This window comes from Pempheris klunzingeri, chromosome 5 (genome assembly GCF_042242105.1).
Source record: "Pempheris klunzingeri isolate RE-2024b chromosome 5, fPemKlu1.hap1, whole genome shotgun sequence".
NCBI lineage: Eukaryota > Metazoa > Chordata > Actinopteri > Acropomatiformes > Pempheridae > Pempheris > Pempheris klunzingeri.
The window spans coordinates 23,605,327-23,632,549 of record NC_092016.1 but is presented as its reverse complement, the minus strand read 5'-3'; the positions used below and the strand labels follow the sequence as shown (position 1 = coordinate 23,632,549).

The 27,223-nt window shown below is 44.2% G+C and overlaps 1 protein-coding gene across 1 annotated transcript in view; it reads right to left on the bottom strand.

Moving 5' to 3' along the window:
* Positions 1-26,637, bottom strand: part of jph3b (junctophilin 3b) — a 40,241-nt gene extending 13,604 nt beyond the window's left edge. The window contains exons 1-3 of the mRNA XM_070831032.1: positions 26,256-26,637; positions 13,424-13,910; positions 10,577-10,942 (exon numbers count right to left, since the gene is read on the bottom strand). Of these exons, the coding sequence (XP_070687133.1) occupies positions 10,577-10,942; positions 13,424-13,910; positions 26,256-26,637 (1,235 nt within the window). The remainder of the gene's footprint in view (positions 1-10,576; positions 10,943-13,423; positions 13,911-26,255) is intronic.
* Between the last annotated feature and the right edge of the window lie 586 nt (positions 26,638-27,223).

Here is a 27,223-nt window from a genome sequence, read left to right as displayed (position 1 = left end):
CTGAGTTATCTGTTCCATTCTGTCTTGTTACGGCTGACGAGGCTCATTGTTAGAGACACCTGAGGGTGAGAAACACACACACACACACACACACACACACACAACAGCATGTAGGCATCAGCATATTACATGATACCTCACACAGTGGCTATAGGTGGACAGTTGTTACGGAGCCACACTATGCATTCATCTATTTACAGGCACTGTAATCTTTTGCTTGAAAATGTGTTTACGATCACACAATAATTCATCCCGCTGCCTCTGCCTGTCTGGCTTTTCACGTTTTCTTCATCCCTCTAACTGCTCCTCTTCGGCCTTCTTTTCATATCTCCCTCACTCTTTCTTTTTTATTTCTGCCTCCTCCTAATTGCTCCTTCCTTCTTTGTCACAGCCCCCTTTTCATCTGCCTCCTTCGTTCTCATATCAAAAAGATCTTTTCTCTCACTTGCAACCCTCCTCTCACCTTCATCTCTCTCTTTCTATTCGCCAATCTTTCCTTGCCTTTCGAAGGGCTCCCGACTCATGTAAAATAACCTCTCTCTCCCATCCTCCCTTCCTCCCTCCCTCCCTGCCTCCCTGCCTCTTCTCTCTCTGGGCAGTAACAATCTTGATGCAGTGTTGCATGTCGATGGCTATTGATTTTTTGCTCTTCGCCTCTCTGTTTCTCTTTGCCCCTCTCTGCACTCTCTGCCAACACTGCTATGCCAGGCCCACAGTATACTCAACACCACCATGTGTGTGAGTGCGTGCCTGGTGGTTGTGGGGGAGGTGAGGTGTAAGGAGAGAGAAGAAGAAGATGGTCTTACTGTTTCACATGACATGATCACGTGTAGAAATTTTGGCAGACGTCTCGTATTCACAAGGTTTGAATGTCACGAATAAACTGCTTCCCATGAAAGCACGCTCTCGTCTATCTGGCACAGCCAACTCTCACCTTGGTCCTCACCCACCACAACACGAAAGACCCCACCCCCCCAACTCCCCTCTTCCTCTTCCACAACTTCCTGTCCCACTCCTGTCTTCCGGGAAACAACCTGTTTCTGGATGAATCAACCGCATGCAGAGAAAAGAGATGCCTGTTCAATGGAGGCTTGATTATACAACAGGACATCCTGTCCAAAAGAAAAAAAAAAGAGTTGCAGATGGAGGACAAGGAGAGGGAAAGGAAAGAGGTATGGAGCGAGGTGATGAGGAGGGAGGGAGGAGAGTGTGTGACCAAGAAGAGGTACAGAGGGTGTAATGGAGAGTGGCGTAGGGAGTGAATAGAAAGGAAGACAGAAAATGGAATTAAGCGTATTCTACATCAATGAATCATTACCAGATTAATTGTGAGAGAGCGTAATTACGGGAGTGCCGGGCAGACAATCTCTACATTAAAAGGATATTTTGGATTATTTGGAAGTGAGGTACTTATCCATAGGTGGTGTCAGTTTGTTGGAGCAGAGTTCAGGCACAGATGCGAGGCAATGCTAGTCTGCCGCTGCCTCGATCGGTTAGTTTGCTTGTGTTATTGTGCGACTTTGGTGTTTTAAATGGTTAGTTTGGATTGAAATTAATGTGTTAGTTCATTGATCAAGGCAGTGGTAGCACAACAAACTCCCTTGTACTGCAAAGTAAAATTACTGTTTTTGTCATTGAAGTCTGGCAAATGGACTGTGTGACAGCAATGTAAAGCACTGAAAATATTTATTTAGATTTATTTATTTAGATATTAATTCTATATCTATAGTTAAACATTTAGGTGGGCCTTTTTTTAGGTGGTTGATATACGTTTTTCTGCTGCCCCTGTCCACAGCAGTCCATTGCTCTGTGCTGGGACTCCTGCCTGCTTCTGCAAATTGCTTATGTGAGCTAACTGCTTAGCTCAAGTTAGAGCAGATAAACTATTATTACAAAGAACAATGTAAAATTGAGTATTTAGTGCGTCCCAGCTGCATAGTCTGTGGATTTTGTGTACACGAGAAATGCCCAGATGTATACTAGATTAGCAAGGATTTCTGAGTGTGTGCCAGGAGCTTACTGGACATACTGAACCGCCCCAAAATGCATTGCGTCTCATCAGACTGTCCAATGGCGGGCTGTGCAGCAGACAGTTCTAGCACCACACTGTAAGTGCCATGGTTGAATGAGATCATTTAGAATGATGACAAGTGTGATTTCGAACACAGACGCGATTTAATCAGCCCCTTACATTATCAGATACACTACAGCTCTACACACACTGCTTCAACTTATGGAGAACGCCTTGGCATGCAGTTGCTAAGCATTAGTTAGGGATGGTGGGATCAATTATCCTTAAGTATCACATTTGACAAAGGCAGACTGGTGTTTAAAATGCTACATGTTGCACCTTTTGGAGAACAGAGTGAATGTGCGGGGATGCCAAGGCCAAAGGGACAAGAGAGATAAAAGAGGACAGCGAAGGAGAGGAGAACCAAAACAAAAAGGAGACGGAAGAGATTCACACAGAGAAAGACAAAACCGAGCGCACTGAGGTGAGGAGAGAGACCGGGAGAGAAAGTCTAATCCAGGACTCATGCTAAGCTCTTCCATCATCTCTGTCATTACCCTGAATCAGCTGATGATGATGAGGGTGATTCATACCTGAATATCTGACAGAGCTTTCCGGTTTGCATCAGTGCGAATAGTATATAAGTGTGTGTGTGTGCATGCATGGGAGGGTGTGTGTATATTGGGCTGCGGGCATGTTGATGAAACGAGGTCACAGGATTGCAGTGAATGGCGCCGTCCACAAAGCGCAGTGAGTCACGGGTGTGTTTATGTGGTACTAACTAATCACAGGTAGTCTGATGCCACATCAGTTACATCAGCACATGTGACAACAGCCATCAGGGCACATCAGCCTGGTATCAGACACACGCACACACGCAAATACAAATCCGGGATTTACTGTAACATCAGGCACGTGGACAGCAGAATTTCAACCGGCTTCAATATGTCGTTCTAGAGCCTTAGCTGACCTTTGACCTCTCCTGTCTCCTAACATGGATGATACAAAGTTGGATAAATGATCATATACGGCCTACAATACACACACACACCAGAGAGGTTGGACGGACAGTCACTTCATCATTAAATTGCTGGTGTGCTTTAATTTAGCTCTAAGAGTCTCTGCAGCAAATGCCTTGTGACTGTGTTTCACCTCTCAGGGTTTCTCCTGGTGTTCCACAAGGAAATACCCTGCTGGTCTGTTCTGGGACACAGAGAGAGAGGCTGTCCTGTCCTGGGCTATACTGCTGTCTGAATCTGGGTTAGATATTTCTCTGTGTGTGTGTGTGTGAGTGTGTAGCGCAAAGACAGAGCTGGTGAGAGCTGGTTTTACAGACCAGGCTGCAAATGTACTGCATGGACAGTTTGGATCATGTGTCAAGGTGGAGTTCTACCTTTATCCAAGAAAACCAGCAACCTGCGTCACCTGCCTGCACTGAACTTGAGGCGTGAGGTGTGGTGTGAGGCTGCTTCTGTTTCAAAGACATCTTCACCTCAAACACTGAAACACATGAATTTAGACGATTTCTAAATGAGGATGTCAGCTGTTTCTAGGGAGATAACAACAGCCTGGCTATATTGTGTGATGCAGGCTGCATATTAGCACGCTGACATGCTAAATTAAGATGTGTTAGCATTCAGCCCTGTGCCTCACAGACTCACATGAGCACAGCTGTAGACTCTCATTCTTATTTTTCCTCTGCCACTCTGAATGCCCTCATGAAAAAGTAGTTTTTGTATTTAGATCTGGGTTTATTTGCTTTAAGCATGCATAAAGTGGCACCCTACTTTAAACAAGGACACTCTGTCCCTCCCCAAAAATAATTTGGGCCCCCCCCCCCCACCCTCCGTGCATGCTGCCCTCCAAATATTTGAGAACTATCCTCCTCAGCACACATTAGCTGAAGTTTGCACAACCTGACTGTGTCTTTATTTTTTGTAATGTCTAAACCCTGATAGATCCACCTGTGGGTCCAAATTACAACTCATGTGGTTCAAACATTGTTCAAACCCACACAGCGTTTAAACGTACATGGTTTCCATGAAAAACCATCAGGGGACAGAATAAAACAAAGACAAACAACACGATGATTGTCACACAGTGAAACAGGGAGAGATATTGACGGATGTAAAGCAACAGTGATAATATAATAAACTAATAAATAATACAGTCTGAAGAGTCTTGACATCAATAAATCACTGGCGTATTAGTTAGGTAATTATGAAAAAGGCAGGCTAATTACTGTAAACAAACCAGACCGCCTTCCCACAGTTCATGTGAAATGCACTTGCTCATGTGGGAAATAAAACTGCTGTGAGATAAATGCAGCAGGGAACGTCTTGACCATTTGTTTCCAATAATTATATAAAAGTACCAAAATTAATGTTACAATAGATAGTTAAAGGAAAACGCCACAAGCAGACCATCTTCAAAAGTATATGCCGCCATTATAGGTAATTTTATGTCTGTTAGCACAAAGACAGGAAACAGTGGGATACTGCTGGCCTCCACCGAAACAAAAAAAACCAACAAAATACACCCTGCAACAACTCCAAAATGGTCCTCCTGATGTGTTTTACCTTGTGTCGGCTTATCCCACTTACCTTGGTAGGAAAGTGAGATAAGCTGACAACTTTTCCATTAGTACCATCATTTTGGTCATTTTAGGTTCAGTGTTGTCAGCAGACTCAGCTTTTACTGAGTTCGGTGTAGGAATAAGGTCTCTTATTTATAAAACCACAAATGAATGCTTTTCTGCATCATGACCAGCTGCAGGTTTTAGTTTACCCACTTTGTACAGTCAGTCTTTATCGCTGCCTTTTCATTCTATTAGTCTGGTGATGATCAGCCCCTCCTGTTAACTCTTCAAATCCTCTAGTGTGGACTGATCTCTCCTCATCAGAGTCCAACTGTTGCTGCCCAGTTACAGCGGAGTCAGCGCTTTATGAATCGTAATTAATATATGACTACACTGATTTCATATTTGAGGTTATGAACACGTGACCCTTCACAGCAGGATACTTGACTTTGCTTAGCCATGACGCTCTGTCGAAGCCTCTGAGGAATACTACAATATTAAAAAATGTGCTGACAGGCTGCCCCAGCTGGTCTGTGCTGAGTACAGCTGCCGCTGGACAGAGTACTTTGCCCTGATGTTTCAAAGACAGACTGGAACTCACTGCCAAACTTTAATTCGCCACCTCCTCTATTTCTCAGCCGAACGCGAGGATAGGTGGGACTGGACTAGGTTATTCATTATTTATACATTAATATATGCCTATTGTCTTTGATGGCGCACTTGTTTACAAAATGAATTTCCCACAGTGGATTACAGTTTAATTTGAACATGGCAGGTCACAGCCTACATAGTTAATATGACAGTAGTCTTGGGATATCTGATATCTGATATGTATTACTGTAACGTTACATCAAATCTAAATTGATAAGTCTGCTGTACTTTAGATACAACCAAACAAAACTCTCCATCAGGATATTTCTGGCTCTGCTTGAGGTCTCAGTGGTCCTGGATGTATGTCTGTTCATTGTAGGTCTGTAGAACCTACAAACTGCTACTAGTGCTACTTTAACATGTGGGATTATACAGGAGGGGGAGACCTAATCACCATAATATAAGACAATCAATCAAGTGACTGATGTGTTCTTTCACTTTAATTTGTCTTTCTGTGTGTGTCTGTGACTTATCAGCAGAGTGAGATGAGTTAGGTGAGCAGCTGAAGCGAGCTGTGGTCAGACTGCCCTCAGCAGGAGACTCTCATCAGGACTAATAGGATTGGATCTTTAATCATTCAGCTCGCGTGTCCTCCTGCATGTACCTTCATTAAACACAGGCATGTTCGGCAGCTGCATTCACATAGTACACAAGTGAGGAAGAGCAGGTTTGTGTGATGTATAGAGAGAGAGAGAGAGAGAGAGAGAGAGAGAGAGAGAGACTAGCTCGGCCTCTCTGCTCTCCCTCCGGCTGCCTGCCAACATTGTTGGCATAATGCGGAAATCTCTCTCGCTCTCTCCTACTTTTTCTGTCTCACTTTCTTTTTGTCTTTTCCTCTCCACTTTTACACTCTCTTCATCTCTTTTCTGTCCCGCACCACTCCTTTGTCACGCTCCTGCATTCTCTCCATCCCCACCTTAACAAGCTTGTCCATCTAAGCCGTGACACTTGGTGAGAACAGGGGATCTGCTCTTGAACGCATGCAAACACAGGAATATATACATGAGCTATATATAAGTTACAGTTATTGGCCATGACATCAGTGTGCAGCACATTGTTGCATTATTGATCTGTTCCAAGGTCAGCTGCTAATCAGATAGTAACCCCCTTTTTTAGACAACTGGTTCATTCATAAACTCGATGTCTGTCTGAGGCTGCGTTCACTCTGCAGCTATTTATCCCAGCTGTTGCTCACATCTTTCCCTTGCAGGACTGGACACAGTCAAACAGAACCCCACAGAGGCAAAAGTAAGGGCTAGCACTGTAGGGCGACGTGTCGTCTTCGATAACACTGAAGCTACAGTATCTGCTTCCTTTCCACTGGTGAGTGTTCTAATAGGAGTCGCATGTACTGTAGCTAGCGTGCAGCAAGGTCTGACCTCGTAGCACATATCCACACAGTCAGGTGAACTCAGCACACACACATCAAGCCAAAGACAAAAAGATCTTCACAAAAAAACTAAATGGAGAAAAAAAATCTTCAATTTCTGAGCCAAAGAGGAATACATACTTAACTAAATTACAATAAAATTACTTTTTGACACTATATTATGAGTCATAATCAAAACTTTAGTTTTAGAAAAGCAAGTCAGAGATAATTTAAGCAATTTCCTTGTTTTAAAGTCAAGTCCATGACGACAGATTTCCAAAATGAGCAGAATTTGTCTTAGAGCTGTAATCTACATGGCACACCTGCCAATGACCAGCAGCCTGAACAAATGGTTCAGTGTTATAGGAGAGACTCTGTCTTACAAAGAGTTAGATGAGATGATTGATACTACGATTACATTAAATATGAATAAATATGAAGCTAGACAGGAGATGGTTAGTTTAGCTTAGCTGGACTGGAGGCAGTGACAGAGCCAGCCAGCTGTTCCCCCTGCTTCCATAGACTGTATAAAAGAAGTGGGCGTAGCTCATGGGTCTGACAAGTGCCTTAAACCCGAATTCCTCCTAAAAACCAACAGGAGTAACTCCACTGGCGCCAAAAACAATGTCCGATTATATGGAAGCCAATGAGAAAATGAGCCATCTTCTCACTTGATTTATGACCTCAGAAAACATTTTCCAAATGAGTAGGATGATGTATTGGGTGGGTGTCGTCACGGCGGCTACGTCCACTTCGTACATACAGTTTATGTTCCGCTCTTTATGCTAAGCTAAGCTAAATGCCTGCCGTCTCCAGCTACATATTTACTATACATGACATGACAAATTTTCTCACTGAACTTTCAGCAAGAAAGTGAATGAGTATATTTCCAAAAATATCAAACCATTTCTTTGCATGCATCTTTCTAGGGATACACAAGTTCTACTTTCTTCATTTACTAGCTGTGTGTTCCCAACTTCATGTATTCTCTGACCCCAAGGACTGGTTCAACCCTGCCTCTCTTTCACTTTCCCCACCCAGATTTATACACCCAGAGTATTGAACCAGCAGCCTTCTTCTCACAAGCCTGGTTCTCTGAACATAAGTTTTGAGTCACTTTTTTCTCACATTTTAAAAAGTAAAAATCTAATACTAAGACAATGGTATGAGGGGAATACTGTTAGAGAGCCATGAGGGAACTCAGACAGACATTTTACATGTGACCTTCTGTATAACTTAGTTAACTTAGATAACTTATTTTGTATCCCTGGATTGATGTCTCATCTGTGGTGTAATCTAAAACGTTCACCTTGACACTTGTTACACTTCGTTATTCAACCTTACAATGCCACCTACATCTACCTTATGATGTTCAAAACAGGAAGCTTTGACAGCAAGCACTACAGTATCCATGGCCCTATAACCTGGTTCCTTGAAACAACAAGTTCTGGGACCAAAATGGGTCATAGGCCTACTTATGATTGGACCCCCCGTGACAAGAGTATCAATGTGTATCCATGGCTACAGGTCCCAGGACAGCTAATTAATTTCTGCTTTGGGTCCTGAGCTGAAAAACAAAAATTGTTGCTTTATATTCCTGTCCAAAAGTTTCCAGCTGCAGTAAAGGAGGTCAGGGCACCCCCATTAACATCGTAACCTCAACTGTGCTCATTGTTTTAGTTCAATGAGCAGAGTTATAATGAGAGCAGGCTCTCATTTCCATTCAGCAGAGCCGCTTCATCAAAGTCTTACAGGTCCTGGCTGTCTCGCTTGGCTTGCTGTTTCACTTGTACCATAACCTCCTTAACTCTGCTTTCACCTCAACCTTAATCCTTTTCTTAATCTGTCATTGATCTCAATTACAATGTGGAATGGAGACATCCACAAGTGTTTACAGGTAAAACCAACTTCCCCTCTGATTCAGGCGCATGGAGACATCAACAGGATGTGTGCAATACAGAGACGGAGAGATAGGACAGAAGCAGGTAGAGAGATGGAATGTGAGCAATGGTAATAGGAGGTGGCTTTGTTTTCTACTAAGCTTTTTAATAAGGAAGTAAGGTACTGCGTATCACAGCTGAGGTGACCTCAGTCAGCAGTGAGGCAGGGATTTGGGCAGGGACACTGGCGATTCAGTGTTGTCAGTCCAGTTTAAAGATTCTGTTAAAGATTATCTTCTCAAACATGCACAGAACAGCTCTAGTGGAAATGTGAAAAACCACGTGGAGCTATTAGCACCATTAGTGTAAGTGCTGTTGCACACATGTGACTGCGCCTTCTTTTAAACTGTTGCTTAAAAGAGGGCGCGCCACATAAATAGTTTGATTAATCATAAATACTCATCATTGTAGTGAAGTGTTTTATGCTGCAGGCTTCTGCATAAGCAAGGTGGAGCATCTACAATAAAGTGTGGCCTGGCTCTACAAATGCTTTGGACAAAGTAACAGGAGACACCTGTTGCATCTGGCCATGGTGTTTCTATTCCCACTCTCCTTATGTAATCAAAATGCCACAGTAATTCAGAGGTCTTTTGGTTTCAGACCTCTGCAGTGTCTTTGCTAAGCATTTCCTACAGCTCTGGTGCTGTGCCCATTTACGTCTGCAAAGCAATCAGCTAATCAATCTGTGTAAGTGGGATTAAGAATGGGGCTATCACCTTCCTATCTTAAAAGCACGTCATAGGCGTAGCTAGGTATCCTAATGCTAACTAACCGGCTACCTAGCATCATATGAGACTGATGAAGCTGCACAGGTTTTTGTGAATCCACTTACAGAATTAACAATTCTGAAAATAACTTTTAATTTGATCCTTGTGATAGCATGAAGTTAACTGGGACAACACAAAACAATATGTTCCCATATCTCCTAAACAGAATTCAGGTAACATGAACTTGATGTCAGACTGAATAAATGCAGCTGTAGCCTTCTGGGTAAGATACCAGTGGAGACATGTTCTTCCCATGCAGACAAATAATCCCACATTACGGGAGCTTCACTTAAAGTCTTGTTTTAAATCTCACAGAAGGCATTTTGACACATATACTTTGTTTGCTCTTGGCCGAATCAGGTACCAGTTTGTTACAATTACACATTTTGAGTCTGTGTTCACAAATGTAGCATTTACAAGCTGAGCAAAATTTGCGATGTGCGAGGAAACTTTCTTGCAGGAAAACTCCTGGAGGTGAACAAAGAGTAAAAGAAGAGCAGACGCCATTTTCCAATTTCACACTGGAGGAACCACTGAGCAGATTGACCTTGGCCCTTATTGTTGTTCATTACATTGTTCGCATTTATCACTTTGGGCAAATGACACAGTTGGACAATGAGGCACAGCTGGAAACAAATATGTTGATGCGCTGGAGTCACGGAAGGCACACATCAAGATAGTTCAGGAGTGAATGGAGACTTTGGGAACTGGTTTAATCCTAAAAGGTGCGATGCTTCCTTGCTCTGTTCACACCTGCCTAAATTAACCGTACCAAAGGGGCAAATGCTTCACAGTTCAATTCAACCGAACTAAACAAGGCAGGTGTGAAAATGCCCTTAAGTGTTTCTGACTATTGAAGAACAAACACAGTTTAAGTTATTATTTGTTTGACTGGGTGGGTGTGGACGGTCGTGGCAACAGGAGCAAACAATCCCAAAACTGCCATCACATTTTCATGCAAGTATTTCTAAGCCCTGATTGGTGTGCAGAAGTACATTTCCAACTGAGCTCCGCCCACTTCAAACCAGTAAGAAGGGGACAAAACACAAATAGAGAAATCTCCCATATGAAACATGAAACTCATAGTGAGAAACTGATAGAGCAAACAGGGGTTTTTGTCAGTCTAGTTTAACCAGGACCTAATCAGCATACACATACAAGCCACACCTTGACTGGGTGGCCTTTCACCTCAACCAAAGGGATGGAGGAAAGTAACAATAGCCAGACAGACTCATCCACACACCACCCTACAGCCACTACCTGGACAGAGCGATCTCAGCCTTCTGCCGGGCGATGTCGGCTGCTTTCTGCGCTCCCTCCACTGCTCGGTCCACCTTCTCTCTGATCTTACTGGCCCGGAGGGGGATCAGGTTCTTCCTTTTGCCGCTCACCAGGATGTTCTGTTTGTACTTCCCTTCTTCTTTTGTGCCATCAGGAAACGTGGTGCAGCCGTAGCCGTGGCGTTTGTTGCTTAGCCACTCCCCCTCGTATTGGAGCCCGTCTGACCGCCGACTCACACCAAAGCCTGTCCGCTTGTCGTTCTTCCACTCCCCGCAGTAGGTCTCCGTTGCTGTGGCGTCCACATCATCGTCTGCAGCGGCCAACTCTGCGTCTGCATCTCCGAGACTGGAAAGGTGAAAGGTTACGTTGGTTTGTGTGGTGTATTCAGTCAATAATCCTCCATCCTACAACTAGGTTTGAGAAGCTCTACCAAAATGATGATGGAAAGAGAGCGGCACACTAATGAACGACAGTATCTTTAAAGTTAGAGGCTTCTGATGAGCACGACTGCCATCTCAGCCTCCCGGTGACCTCTTTACCAGTCTCTGTATCTCATCGTCTGTCTCCTCTTTCTGTAACCCAATATTTCATCAAATAAACGCTGAAAATTAAGATCTGCACCAAAGAAACACACCAGAGAATTGAAGACTTGCAACTATTTTACCTTACACCTACAGCTTCAAAAGCATTTTGATGGTATACTGAATTATGATTCTTTAATTCCCACTCTGCACTCTGAATGCAGGTTTTTGCACTATGTAATCTTATGGAGTGGGTACAATTTCTCAGGAGAAGTGCATCATGCTTCACAGCATCGTGCTTCAAAGCATCATACTTCATCATCATCATCATCATCTACTTGGGTCTGTAGCTTGTTATTCGAAGAAGCTAGCGTTGTATTCTCAGTAAGGGCATCACGGCAGAGGCCAAGAGACTGAGGAGGACATAAACGGAGGGAGCTAAGCAGAGAAAAAGGGAGGTGGGATTTGTATTTACAACAGTCGTGCTGTAAAAGTGAACCGGACTCTAGAACTGTAGGGGCGCCAAATCACAAAAAGTGCCAACTTTTGCATGATTCCAGTGCTTATGCTAAGCTAGGCTAACCATGTCCTGACTCAAGGCTACATAGTTATCACACAGACACAAGATTCGATCTTCACTTGGAAAATAAGCGAGTAAGAGCAGTTCCCAAAATGTTGGACTTTTCCTTTAATAATTTTAGAATGCAAAACATCCAGACGCAACTTTTTGATTCATCGTGATCAAATCTTGCAACTTTCTTTTCAGGGAGTCTTATGAAGAATGTTTATCCCAAGAATGCCTCACGGATAGTTTTCCCCACTCGCTTGTCGCTGTCTAGTCATATGATACCAGTCCTTGGTGCAGTATAACGCTCCATGGTCAGCCTCTGAAGTTGGTAGGGAATAATAAGTGTCTGACTCTGCTGGGATTCACATACACTTGTTTTCATCTTGCCTCTTCGTCCCAATTAAGTAGATGCTCACTTTCCTTTACTATGTTTTCACAGGCACGGCATTAGATTTATTACTGTAATTTGTTCATGATAAGCCCCATCAAACGCTAAAAATAAAGTCAAACATCAGTAAATAATTGATTAGTTGCAATAAATTACATACAAATTAATTATAAATGTATTTTATCTTCCATTCATACATGTTTACAACAGCGGATGAAAGAAAAACCGAGACGCATCTTTCCTCATCCGCCTTGCCGACCATGATTCAGACCTGATCGGCTGCTCTAGGCCACCTTGCCAACAAACAGGTTAAGAGCTGCTGTTGTCGTCAAGTAATTAGTGCCTTTAAAAATAAGCCTACTTGGAATTTTGCAATTGGATTTATCACATTCAAGTCAAAGATGCCACAATGTCCACTCTGACCCGTAAACTGACCATTTGACTTGTAGGCCATTTTGGGCCGCTTGCCAATCCATTTCACATTAAGGACACTTAAGTAGGACAGGTGCTTGTTGTTGCCTTGATGTCCTCCAGATGAAGGACAGTTCCTTCTCTGAGTACGTCATCCCTCCTTGTCCTCTCACGCCACCTTTCTCCCCACTTTCATTACCTCACGACGGAGTTGATATATCACACTCCTCTCAGTGTCAGCCAGTACAGTATGTAGGTTTTAATGGTCTTATGAAATGGCCTTGAGACTGTGAAACAGGACACTTGGGCCAGGGGACTCAATGACTTGAAGACTTGAGAACGGGTCGGGTGTGCTACCACAAAATTGTGTGGAAATTCTACATTAACATGCTGAGCGAAAGATGCATCACAGCATTATTTAAATAACACAGATACATGTTTTCTGATATTTTGAATATGATAACATACGACCGGCAGACAACAACCTTGATATTGGATGTTTTCATTACATTCAGTGCTAGCATTTTTAAAACTGTTGCTCTCTACACAAGATGCAGGATGCTAGGGAAAGATTGTGATTATGGCAAATAAAATGAGGTTATGCACAGATCGGGTTAGTCAGCTGAAACACTCAAGGGTTAAGGATTGGCAAAGATCATAGTTACAGGTAGAAAAGGGCAAACCTAAATTGTAGGTTTGGGATGTGAGCCCCAGAGGTCAGGCTCATTATACTTGCTGGCACTGAATTGGACTGAATTGGCACTGACTTAATCCCCTGGGTGTGGGGTCGCAACGTAAAACCACGCTAAAAATCACTTTTCCTGTCATTGAATCATGATTTTCTTCTAGACCCTCAGTTTGAGCACAACCTCACAGCGCCCTGCCCCCCAGCAGAGCTTGTCCACCCCAACCCCTCCATCATCTCCTCCTGGTACTACCTGATAGTCGAGTTGATGTCAGAAGCAGCAGAGGACACGGTGCTCATCCCAGCCTCGCTCCTGAACGAGCTCTGTTTGGACCTCTGGGAGGCCAGAGAGCTCCTGGACTCAGACTTCCTGAGCTTGAGGCCGGACAGGATGGACCTCCGGAACAGGCCGCCTTTCCTCTTCCCCTTCAGCAGCTCAGCCTCGCTGTGTGCCGTCAGCACGAAACCTCCGCGAGACACAGCGGGGCTGCTGCCGCTGCTGCCCGTGCTGCACATGGACACGCTGGTGGTCAGAGTGCCAGGAACAGGAGGAGGACCGGGAACCACCGCCCCGGTCCGGTCCAGCAGAGCTGTACCATTGCTGTGCTCCGAACCGGAGCGAAGAGAGTTTATGGAGGTACGGAGCGGGGAGCGGATGACGGCCGCCATGCCGTACGGGACACTCTGGCGGACTCCGTAGCCGTGCCGCATCCCACCAACCCACTGGCCCTGAAATGTTCCTGGAGAAAGAGGAAACAAAGTTACAAAAACCAGTTCCAGGAAAACATTTTCTCTGTGCTACGGCTGATTATTTAACAAGGTTGGTGCTGCATTCACAGGGTGTCACGAGCAAGAAAAACCTCAGAAGGCTTGAGGTCAGGGAGAGAGCAGCTAGTGAGCTCAGAGCTTATTCACTGCCAATCATTCATATTGTTCATTAGTCTTTCACACACTCCACCGACTGGACAGCTGTTTTCTTATAGATGAATAAATGAATACACTATACAATTCACACACCTGCAAAAGGGAAGCCTGTTAAATTCAAAATGCCTGTTGAGATATTGATTAGGGCTCCATTCACTGTGCAGTGCTGTACATGACTGAATAGTTTGTGTTCACTACACAGTGGACTATCCCACAATGCATCATGAAGAGTAGTGAGGTCACTAACTCAAGAGCTACCTACCATCATGCACTGCACAGAAAGGGAGCAAAAGGCTTTTCTAGACAGTTACTGGATGCAAGGCTTGATGACCAACTGGGCAAAATAGGCAACTACCGTGGGTCCCCCAGAGCCTCAGTGGTGCCAAAACCCCCAGGTCCACTATCACTTCACATCACTGTCACTTTCACTGTCAGCCCAGCACTATGGCTTCATGTTTAGCTCTTTGTGGCCGTCGTTTAGGGGGGCAGAAGGAGCAAATGGGCCTCTGCCGCTCCCCCGAGCACAGGACTTTCAAAGCGTTACCATTTTTAATTCTACTTTAAACCAGAGATTGGTCAGTTTCTTTCTCTGTCAATTGGCACAACACCAGACTTTTTAAAGAATGGATGAAATCCAAGATATATGCAGCGATTCGGAGGTCTTGTCATTCTTGTAGAAGTGCCCTGCTAGTTTTAGCACTGTTATTCTTGTATTTTAATATGTATTATGCCAACATGATGGATATTTCAGAATAAATGTGTGTTTTTTGGGGGGATGGATAAGACACATCTGCAATATTTTGCCCCATTGCCTTTTAATAAGACCAAAGACACACTATTACCTTAACAGTCCAAATTTCTTCTACAGTCTCTACAGTTTCTTCTACAGACCTCTTTTATAATGTGTTATTTTCTTCTCTCCTTAATTCAGCATCACAATTTCAAATGTTTCCACTATACATTTTTTGTGCGTATATCGGTGATAAAGTGTTTTTTAAGACTTATGGTCCTGAAACAATCTTAACATTTGAGAAATATCACAAACCTGCTGTAATTTAACAGCAGAATCAGAGAACCAGACAGTGTCTGGACTTCACTTCCTCTGTGTGTCGTAGTCCTGAGATCACATAGTTTGAAGCTGAGGAGTAGTACTGTACATGGGAGTTGTTTCCTCTTATCTGTCCATCCATTCCCATTCATTCACACCATCTCTGTGCACTACCGGCACGCACTGCTGCAAAATAGTCCTTACATCCCTATGTTGCCGAAAAGTAGGGCATCTGAGTGTGTGTGTGCTTCCGTCTTTCCTCTCTCTCTCTCTCTTTCACACACACACACACACACACACACACAGACTCAAACGGAAGTGTGTGTTCCAATAGGAGTGCAAGTGATCCATCCCGCCTGCCCGCACCTCTGATGCAAGAGCACTCTGATTCATTCTGAAGCAAACGCATTCGCTCTAACCAAACTACATGACCATATAAGGACTGCAACCACATTCTCCGTCTGTATCGCAAACACACACAAACATTTCCCTTGTGGTGCTCAAGTGTCAGTGAAGTGGGAAGTGCTGAATGAAGCTGATGTTAGAAGCCAATTGTGTTGTGGCTTACTCTCTAAGACACTCTCACACACACTCGCGCAGGCACAGCAAGCACACCCACGGTGCTGTTAAAGTGGTGTTGTTTCTGAACCTGTCCCCGTCATCAGGACGATATGCTGCCTCCTAGCCCTCACACACACACACACACACACACACACACACACACACACACACACACACACACACAAACAAAAACACAGTCTGTGTCATGGACAGCTGGCCAGCACATCTGGTCAGGCCTTTGTAATCATGTCAGTACACAGCTGTACGACCATATGATAGACAGATCAAAGAACAGACACATGCACGCACGCGCACACACACACAAACAAACATACGTGCAACAGCATGACAAGATTACCATTTCATTAAATGGCTGCCCATAAGTTTGACCAGGAGAGTGAGTGACAGAGGGCAGCGGAGGGAAGAGACAGCATTGGGGATCCAGACACAGACTGAGCATCACCTGTGTTTCTGCTGACTGTGCAGAAAGAAGCAGAATCCACAGAGAAAAAAATCATCTGTCTGCTGCAGGTCACATTTCCAATAATAAGATCACTGACAAGTAAAGTTTATGTGTACAAACTGACAAACAAAACAATACAACACATACTAACTAACATACTAACCCTGCGTAGGTTTTGAGTATGTTGTCTGTGTGGAATAGTGACAAAATAAAGATTACTTACTAGATTCTGTACACTAAAACCTTTGAAATGAATAAAACAACAGCCAAAAACTAAACTGTGAACAGTTGTGACACAACTAAAACTAACTACAATATTTTTGTTATGAAGTTTAATTGCAGATGTCATTCTTAAAGGACTAGTTCAGCATTTTGGCATACACGCCCATTCAGATTCCTGTCTGTCCAGCAGCTGCTTAGCTTAGCTTAGCATAACAACTGGAAACAGGGGTAAATAAATAAATTGACTCATTAAACTTTACCCTTTAATTTTTCATTGCCTGGTAGCCAGGCAACCAGATGCCAGAAAGTCACTGACATCACTGACCAACAGACAGCTTTTCATTTCCTGTTAGTATAAAACTGTCAAGTATGTTGATTTCTTGTACACTAACTGCAACAACAGCATGAAGATCAGTGTGTAGGGGGAAGGGGTAAATGGGAGTATATGGTTTTAGTATACTCCTACAGATCAACTATTTTACACATATTTGTGCCACATTTGTGAAGTACTGATATGAAACTACACCTGGCGTTATAGCCACCAAAGCATTTTGTGAACACCGTTTAGAGCACTGTAAACAGAAAAAAAACTTCGACCCAGTAAGGTTCAACAGCTCCACAAACAGTTTCAACAAAAACGGAACATTATAACCCTCATGGCGGCAGGATATATTGCAGGGCTGTGTTAGATTGCATTAGTTTTAGCTAAGAAACAGGCAACTGAGTGTGTGAGTGTGTAACTACAAGTGAGGCAGTGTGTGGGTTTTTGCTTTTTTCAGGATTTCTTGGAAGCATATACCACCCTCATTCAGTAATGCCTGAGTAAATCAAATATTCAGTGGGGCACTGGGCTGCTTTTCCAACGTGGGCCAGTCGCTCTCCGTGGTGCTGAAGAATACAGTCTGAGAGGCAGGCTGTTGGTGGTGATTTTCCTTTAGCATAAAACCCATTTACAGATTTTATGTGAAGTGCAGTACACGGAAACTCTAGAGATCACAAGCATCTGCCAGCGAGGTACACGCTTTATAGGAGAAAACATTACCTTTTCGTTTTAAATCTGCTAAATCCTTTGAGCAACACTTGAGACTTGCAGATGAGGTTATCATTCTCTCTTCATTTTCAATATGAACCTGTCACAGCTCTATTGAAAAAAAAAAAAAAATAGACTTGTGGATGTGAGAACGCCTCAACTCTGGGCCCGCGGTTGTGAGGAGAATCCGCTTCACAACTCGCATGCCAAAACGATTTCACTGATTCTGCCTGGAGGCCAACAGGAAGTGCTCTCAAATCATATGGGCCTATAACCCAGGCCGAGGCTACGGTCGGCACGAGGCAGCCGCACGGAATGAGTTAACAGGGAGAGATCAAAGCTGCGGAAACATCACAGAGGCACAGCGATTTGATCACGCGCCAACCCCCAGGCTGAATTCATAATTGTCTCTTTAACAAATATGCTGTTCTCTATTTCTAGGTTAAAACCCATCTGTCTCTTAGAGCCCCTGTTCCATTCTGAGGACACAACAGTAGAGGACACTTGTAACACTGTAAATCCTGCTTGTTTGTTTTAATTGTACTTCTCTTTACTTTTTTATTAGCCCACTATTAATAACAGCAAGGATTCATAATTCAGTCACTAGTTCACACAGAGTGGCTCATGTGCGTCTATACTGTAGCATAGTAGCCTCGGTTACAACTTTGCACCTCAAAATATTGATTTGTGAAGGCCAGCAGTAAGAAAGAGAGAGCATGGAGCAAGACGGACTGTGGAGGAGTTGAAATTGGTTATTTTATGAATTATTAATGCGTTGTTTCTCTATGTCAGCACTCTCATGTCGGCGGAGTGTCTGTGTTTGTGAATGTGAGAGAAATGGGGAGGGAGAGGGAGATTAGACAACACAAGGTCAAGTTTCTCACACAGTTTTTTGCAGATCGTTTGTGCACGAGAAGGTTTCAGTGGTGGCGATTTTCAATTCTTTAGTCCTCATCCAGTGCTCCACTACCACAGCTAAGAAATGTGCAATTATAACAATAACGATTCTAAAAGTAATCAGATTAGCAACAATCATAATAATGATGAGGGGCTGTACAAAAAAAGATCAGGGTGAGTACGTTTATTTTATCTACTACACACTCCGACTAACTTAGAGGAAAACTATGCAACACTCTTCTCCCAATACCTCAAAACAGTACAACATTTACTATTAATAGCTAAACGATGGGACACCCTATGACCAACATTTAACCTTATTATTCTAATGGATATATAAAGATTATTTTACCTTTAATCTGCAAGGAAAATTAACATAATTATTAATAAACTATAAAAAACAGAGGTGAGACCCCTCTCTTCCCTATTCATTTTCACACAGGGCAAACTTCCTCATTAGTATGTCCAGTTAGTACGGAATCAGCAGTGGTGCAGGGCAGAAGTCCAAGACATTTAGAGTTTTTATGTGTCAGACGGCGCTGCTAATCCTCACTACAAACATCAAACCACTCCCATTACATAAGCTAAAGCCTGCAGTGGGGCTGTTGTGGTAGTAGAGGCGGTGCGTATCAGCAATGGCCCTGAGAAAAAACCCCACCAAAGCAGAGTGTAAGTGACATTACTTTCTTCACTGTACAATTGGAGCGTGTCTGTAGGAAATCAAAAAAAGAGATGTACAAATGCTGAGGAGGCGGATTGTGTTTGACTCCATTTATGGGTGATGTGTCACTTTTTTCTGAACTGATGTGTGGGTATCGTGCGGTGCTTTTAGGAGAAAGAAGTCAGCCTAGACCACAACAGTAAACAAGTGTGTGTCCTCGATTGCCGGAGGATTTATATTTGGTGTCACTTGCTATGGAGTGATGCATCCTGTAGTGTAAGAAATACTAAAGACAGAAACAGAAAGAAAGATATTTGCCAAATCAGGTATCCAGGACACATCAGCTGCACATCAACAGCAACTCAGGCAAAAGGAGAGACAGATGGTAACTACAGACAGGCAGACAAGACACCTGACAGCAAACAAGACATAAGCGCAGGCAGGATAAACAGCTAAACGGACACATAGCAGATATGCTGGACAGGCGGACAGACAGGCTAAACTATGGTTAAATCACTGAACACTGAAAGCAAAGGGAAGGCAGTTCAGAGCTAAACCTCTGCCAGTGTAAATCACAGTGTGGGACCGTTATCCGTTTAAGAGATTTTGCTTAGGCCCTTTTTCTGTCTGAGTCTTTCAGATTCCAATTTGAGGATTATTTATCTGGTAAAAAATTTCATGAAAAAGACCCATGATAACGTGGTGGCATGCCAGCTGAAAATATCCACACTTATACATATATATACACACTTTGTCCTTTGTAAATAGATAAATGGGTTGTCCTCACTTTTTTGACTCCCCAAATCAATTCTACATGCTGTATATACCAGGTGGAAAAATAAAAGAGGTGCCTGGGACATCAAGTGGCTGGCAAGAACACCAACACCACCCTCAATAACGACTGGGTGGCTCAATCTATGAGAGCCTTCTGAGACTGAGCCACATTCTTCAGAGAGACGTCCTTTACTTCAAGAGTAACCAGTTAGATTCCTGCAGCGGTGTGTCCACACACTCTGCCGAACCGTCCCAGAACAAGATATAATCACCCCTAACCCTGACCAGTGGTTTTCTAACCCTAACGCTAACCCAGGGCACCAACGGGCAGGTGGAGCTTTAGGGGTTAAAAAAAAAAACTGTATCTACTTAGATTAAGTCTACCAAGTACGGAGGATGGATCTAAATTGCCTGTGGCAATTTTGTACACAAAAAAACAACATCTGTTAATATCTAGTGTTTCTTTCCAAAACACATGGTGTGTACCACTGAGGGATCACAAATGTGGGCAGCTGTGGCTCAGAGGTAGGGCAGGTCGACCCTAGGTTCCTCCACTCCACATGTCAAAGTGTCCTTGGGCAAGATACTGAACCCCAAACATGTGTGTGTGTGAGCAGTGTCCTCCTAAATTAGATTCCTCCTGTCTGGATGACATGTGAATGTAGTGTAAAAGTGCTTTAAGTCGCTATACAAATACAGTCCATTTACAAATGTGTTCATAAAACATATGCAAAACCAATTCTAAAATACTTTCAAGTCTGCATTGCTTACTTCTACGTTTGCTTGCTAGCTTTTGGCCGCCTTTTGTTGGTAAGTTGGTGAGACAGCAAATGTGTGGACCTGCTCACAAAACACAGGGGGATCACACTCCTACCCATGCCTGGCAAAGCACGGAACAGGATCGTCTTTAACAGAATAAAAGAGAATCTATCAGCATGCAGCTACAGGAGCAACACACTGAAGAAGAAGAATACACAAGAATTTGGACTTTACTGGACAACCTGCGTGACTTGGTGTCACAGTCCTCCACCTATCAACAGATGTGTTACACCTCACGTTTAGGATAAACCAGACTCCAGAAGCACAGAGGAAACACCAAGATCCTCAATGTAAACACAACCATCACCACTGCAGTTACAATTGCAGGTGGAGGTCAGAAAGGGGTGGGAAAGTTTACGGCATCGTATGACCCGCCACTGACGAGTGAACAGCACAGCTACAAGAGCATTGCTGCATTTTAACGGCATTAGAAATGGACTATTAGACTATTTAACACCAGTATCAAGTCACTCCTACTTCATGGAGCAGAGGCACAGGGGGTGACCATGACAACCATCTGTGAAGTGTATACGTTACTCATTATGCGTCTAAAAATAATAATAATAATAAATAAACCCGTAGAAGATGTGAGGATGAAAAGACAACAGGGAAAGGAAGGTGAGAGGAAAATAAGATGGCCAACGAACAGCTGGTAACAGGATGTAAAAGCAGACAAACAAACAAAAAGATCACACACTTCTGAAGGTAGATAGAAACCAAAGCAGAGATAAGGATGTGCGGCTGGCTCCACTTGGTGACCTACGTCCCGGCACCACAGGGACCCGCTGTCATGCTAAGGACGCTTCAGCAGCGCTCATGTTTGCTGACAGAGGGACTTGAACTGCGGCCCGTTGTTGCTGTCTGAGAGTCTGACCTCGTATGTCTCGGGCCTGTCTGAGATCATTTCGTCTTGAAAGACACGAGTAAGTGTGCCACAATGGTGAAATACAGGATAACACATCTTGAGAAGCTACATAGAAAAATGGTCCTCAGCACTTCCATAGTGCACATAACCCATCTACGTGCATGGCAGAGCGGTCCTGAGAAACGTGTCTTAGTAACAGGATGATAGAAAACAGAGTGGCTGAAGAGTTTCCTCCCACGCGGCCAAACAGGCTGCAAACATCATCTCTCAAATACACTTTTACAGGCACCTGTCATCAGGCCTCCAGAGCTCTTGTCTTCATTTGGCCCGCCTATCACATCTCAGTGTACCTAATAATTTATGTAGTTGCTGGGTGCATTTAAACACGAGAAGTGAATTTATTATGTCAGCTTACATAACACGGTCAGAGCTGGAATAATTACGGCACCGATAGCAGGCCTTTAGCAAGCTAGCAACATGCGTTAAATGTAGGACAATTATAATGTTGTTGTAGCGTATTTGCCAGCAGCTGGGGGACAGGGGGGAGGTTCCAGGATGCTGCTGAGCTGACACGAGCCTCGCTTTAATGAAGCATCTGTGATTGGATGTGCCTTGATTTGAATGCTGTCACACTTTTCTTTTCAGTGTCTGAAGTCTTCATATTGGGTGGAACGGGGAGAGCTGTGTGTGGTGCATCAGCGAGGCAGACACAACAAGCGCTGCTGCTGTAATCTTTTAGTTTCCACTGTTGTACACAGTGTAATCTCTGCCTCTCCCTTTGTGACTCACTGCATTTCTCACTAAAATGATTACTGAAGCTGTCTTTTCATCTTTCTACTTCACTCTCCCTCTCTTTCTCTGTGTGTGGTTGGTAATCAGTCAGCTTAGCTCTCCATCTCAGTAAACACCATTAGCCCGGAAAGGCCAAGCCAGCCAATCAGAGCCAGGCAGAGCCGGCCGGGCGGCCAATAGCGGAGAGGAACACTGAGTCCCTCGTGACACGCTGACCTGCTGCATGTCGGTGAGCGTTGCTATGGAAACCCTACTGTACCGAGCAGCTCTGAGGATATGCAGCCGAGCGAGGGAGGAAAGAGAGAGGTGGGAGGAGAGGAGAGAAGAATGTTGGCAAACGTAGGAGAGGAGTGAAAAGCCAAACAGCAGCGATAAGATAGAGGAGGAGTGTTTCCTAGAAATGTGGCATCAGGTGTAGTCGGAGGGGAGAGTGGCAGCGGCAGTCAGGTTGGACCTGACTGTGGGAAATGTAGCTCTAAAGTGCACTGCGTGGTCCAAAAGTATGAAGGCAGCAGAGCATCTTTGAGTTTTTTGGCTCCTGATTCTTATTGCTTTGGACATGACCGAGCACCGAGGTTGCAAAGGCAGACTGTCAGCTTAAATCTGACACTAACCTGAATTTGGTCATAGATGCCCACTCTAAGAACTATGACCTTTCCATGCTGGGGTTTGTTTCAGGCTGCCAAAGCTATCCAGGCATATTAAAAGCACATTCAACAATTTTGTCAATTTGATTTCAGAATCAAAGAGTCGTAATCTGTCACGACGAGTATATAGGGCACATTTTATGCCCACTTTGATGCTTTATTCAGCAAGAACACTTACAGAGACACTGGGCTGGAGCTACTGTGCTTTAATTTCCTCTACACAAGGAAGATCCATTAAATTCACAGAAGACTGACAAATGACTTTCAGGCCATTTCTAGGATGCACGCATTTTGTTCATTAAGTACAATTCCAGCAAATAGCTTCTCAGGTATTGCTGTAATTCAAAGTAAGGGCACTACGTTCCTGTTAAATTATGTCAAAGTTCAGAATAACTGTAAAACTGCCGTGGCCATTATATCTCTACAGGACAAGTGTGAGCTATTGGTGGCAGACAAAGTGCTTCACTATAGTAACTCTTAAATGTCTGACCAACCAAGAAATAATTCAATAACTTAGCGAATGATATCACCAAATCAATGTCACTTCACAGTAAAGCTCCATGAATTCTAAATTGACATTGAATAAAACGTGTAACATGAACTTTTAAGCCTGTTTTACCTCTTTGTTTCAGTCCAATAGTACATTTACTTTCAGTCTAACTGTTTCAGTCAATCAGTTACCAGCCTCAGAGTTTCTGTACCATTGGCCCCTTGACGTCAATAATCTTTGTCTTTAGCCCATCTGTGTGAGACAGTCCTTGCCGTGTGGTGTCCCCTGCCACACAGAGACCGAAGGCAGATACAGAGACGTCTTCTCCCCAGGGTTTTACACAAGCCTCGCTGTGGAGCTCTGGGGGAAGGGTTAGCCGTCACTTTTGAGGAAAACAGAATGGAGCTAACTGATGCAATGTGAAGAGGCTAAATTAGCTAAAGGTAAGCCGGGGAGTGTGAAAATCACTAGAAAGAGACATGCTGGTGGAGTAAGTCAGCCATGGCAAGGTAATGTTTATCCTGGGAATAGATGAAAGAGATCATCATAGCAGAAAATACACTCTCTCGTTGGACACTTGAGTATTTATGATTTTGAGGTTTTTATCTTTTTTTGGTTTCTCTTCCTGTTAAAATCATTTTAAGTTGACATACATTTTTATCTTACATAAAGGACAAATGCATGCTGTTATAAGAAGGACACTGTGTACTGTTGGAGGAAGATAAACACTCATAACTAGGCCAAACTCTGCTGCATTTACAGTATATGAGTTCAAACACTTCACAGAGCGACAGTGTCTCTCCAGCACGTCGTCCTCTGGGAGGGTTTCTTATCCCTTTTCCCTTCCTGGCCATTTTTGTCTCTCCCGTTCTTTCTGTAATGATCTCACTCATCCTCTGATTAGAGCGTATCTCTCATAGTAATCATGATAATCATCCATCCAGCCATCTTTCCATTATCTGTTCATCATTTCACTGATCCATTCATCCATCAATCTGTACATCTGTTGGTCCATCTACCCCTCCCTCCTTCCGCTCGTCCCATCTGTCTGGTTACATACCAAGCCGACTACTTCTCCTTTGTCCTGAGTCAACCCCTCAAACCAGTCTGCTCTAAGGATTTTATCAGGCTGCTCAGGACTGTGTGTGTGTGTGTGTGTGTGTGTGTGTGTGTGTGTGTGTGTGTGTGTGTGTGTGTGCGTGGTCCACACCAGCCTTGTAAAACGGCCTGCTAGTGTAGAGTTATGTAACAAAGCTTAAACTGTATGTTTGCTACTGTCAGCTCTGTTGCTTAACTCGCACCACCAGATTTCATGTGTGTGTATTTTTGCACACGCAAAAATGTGTGTGTGTGTGTGTGCGTCTATTTTTAAGCCGGGACCCATATGGTGTGTGTCTTATTAACAATGAGTGGACTGGACCTGGTCTGAGAGACTCAAAGTACATTGGTGGCATTGATTTCAATTTCAGGGCAAATCTGGTGCTGATTCAAAAGATATTCTACGAATGAAATGTCCTTAACTTTTATCTTGTGAAGATCTGTAGTGCAGTTAAATGAAAAAAACACCACGTCACAGATTTATAGATGCATTAAAGTAGCCGACAATTCATTTGGCAGAACTGTCAGATTTAGGGACTCTGTAAGTGTTGCAATAGTGCTGGACTTTTCTGGCCACTTCCACCAGTAGATACTGAACGTGTACTGGCTGTGTTTGTAGCCAGATCGACTCCAGGGGTGGAAATGTCTGGCAGTCGACCCTCCACTCTGATCCAGACTGAAATATCTCAAGATTTATTTATTTATTATGATTATTATTACATGAGAAGTAGTCATTTGAGACTTCCATATGATCGGACAACAGAGTCACTACTTTTCAGACCCTGTCCATGGTGCTGACGCTTTCTTTCTGGCCCAAATGATCAGAATAAAATCACGAGAGTTTTACTTTAGCTGATGTGTCACCCAAGTGAATTGGTGTTGCTGGTGGTGAAAAAAGGGGGCATGGCACCTATTGTCTTAACAAGCACGTTAGCATGCCGACTTTAGCGTTTAGCCTCAAAGTTCCACTAATGGCTGCACACTTGCTTTGTCTAGACAAGGAATAACTAAAACCACAACTAATACCATCTCGTTTGGAGTGAAGAATACTTGAAAATTAGCCTCCTACACTACCACTCAAATGTGAGTCTTTGCTCTGTGATGTATTTGGATTAATCACAGAGGTAATTAACTGGCAGGGTACATGTAAGCAGGGAAATCGAGGGTGAACACGAGGATTTGATGTCTCTGGCCTCTCTGATGAATTATTACCACATTGTAATCTGTTTTCTAAAACACTCGATTTTCTTGGGACTTGTTACTTTGGAGCCGCTGTCCTCCTCTGTCCCTCTAAACCTTTTACTCATCCCTTAAGACTGCATGGCCTGAATTGAAGACCTCCAAATACACAGTGTGTCCTCATGCAGCTGAAGTGAAGGGTGACAGTGGAGAGGAAAGACAAGATGAGGAGGAAAAAGGGAAAGAAAGGGAAAGAATTCGAGTAAAGATTGAGAGTCGTTTTCAAAGCCTGTCCTGATGCAACCCCCTGCCTCTGCACGAGTGTGTGTGTGTGTGTGTGTGTGGACAAGGCACAGCAGAAGGGAGGATGACCCGAGAAGACTTCTAGACAAACTCCTCCTATTGTCCATCTGTCATCTCTTTAACTGCCATCAGCCTGTCAATCATTCTCCAGTAACAAGTCATTTTCAGAGATAACAGTTGTCAATCACTCTCAAATATCGCCCCATGACATGCACTCTTCGGTTCACACATCTTCACACACACACATACACTCAAACCCACCCCCAAAACACCCACAATGCATCTGCCCGTGCATCTCTCCTTCCCCCTTACCTCCATCTGAGTACGTCTCTGTTCCGTATCCGTCCTGCAGCCCGTTGTTCCACGTCCCCTCATACTTCCCGCTCGTCCCCGTGCTCTCCCGCAGGCCGTAGCGTCCCTTAAAGCCGTGTGTCCACTCGCCCTTATACACCCAGCGGCCTTTATTCTCAACGCCCACGCCGTGTCTCTTGCCCTGAGCCCAGGTGCCCTGGTAGGTGTTCCCGCTGGGCCATGTGTAGACGCCCAGCAGCTCGAAGCCATGGGCCCAGGACCCACAGTACTCGCCCTGGCCCTTGGGTCCCGTGCAGATCCCGTGGCCGTGCGCCTTGCCCTCCTCCCACCCTCCGCAGTATGACCCCCCATCGTCAAAGTTGAACCTGCCGCCAGTGGACATGCATGAAACAGGTCTTGGCAATTCCCCTGAAGCCTCGACAAAAAGAAAGAGAAAAGAAAAATAAAACGCAGGGAGGAAAAAGAAGGACAGGTTGGAGCTAGAACCAATCCATGGAGCCGAGTTTGGAGGTTGGTGAGGTCAGGGGTGAGGAGGAGGAGAGAGCAGGAGGGAGGGAATCAAGCAACACCTCCCCTGGTTTTCAGCTGGTTTGGAAAAGAGGAAGGAGAAACGAGGTGAAAAACAAAAGTTGGCCCCTCACAGGGGTGTCAGGGGTCTCCCGGCGTGGTGGGAAAGGGTGACGCTGTTCACACCATCCTCTTGGTGGGCTCTTTGTAGCACCGGCTAGCACTTTCCAGCTTCTCTGAGGCAGGCGTAGGTGAGAGAGGAGGAGAGTGGGCCCAGAGCTGCCATTATCCTCTCTCAGCAGGAGTTTAAACCATCAGGTAGCTCAACCGGCCGGCCATCGGCCTGCCTACACAGTCTACGACACGTACACAACTCTTCCTCCTACTCCTCTCCTGCTTTCCGCTCAGACCCCCGCGCGCAGCTGCCTCCTACCTGATGATGCCTCCACCTCTCTGGGGTG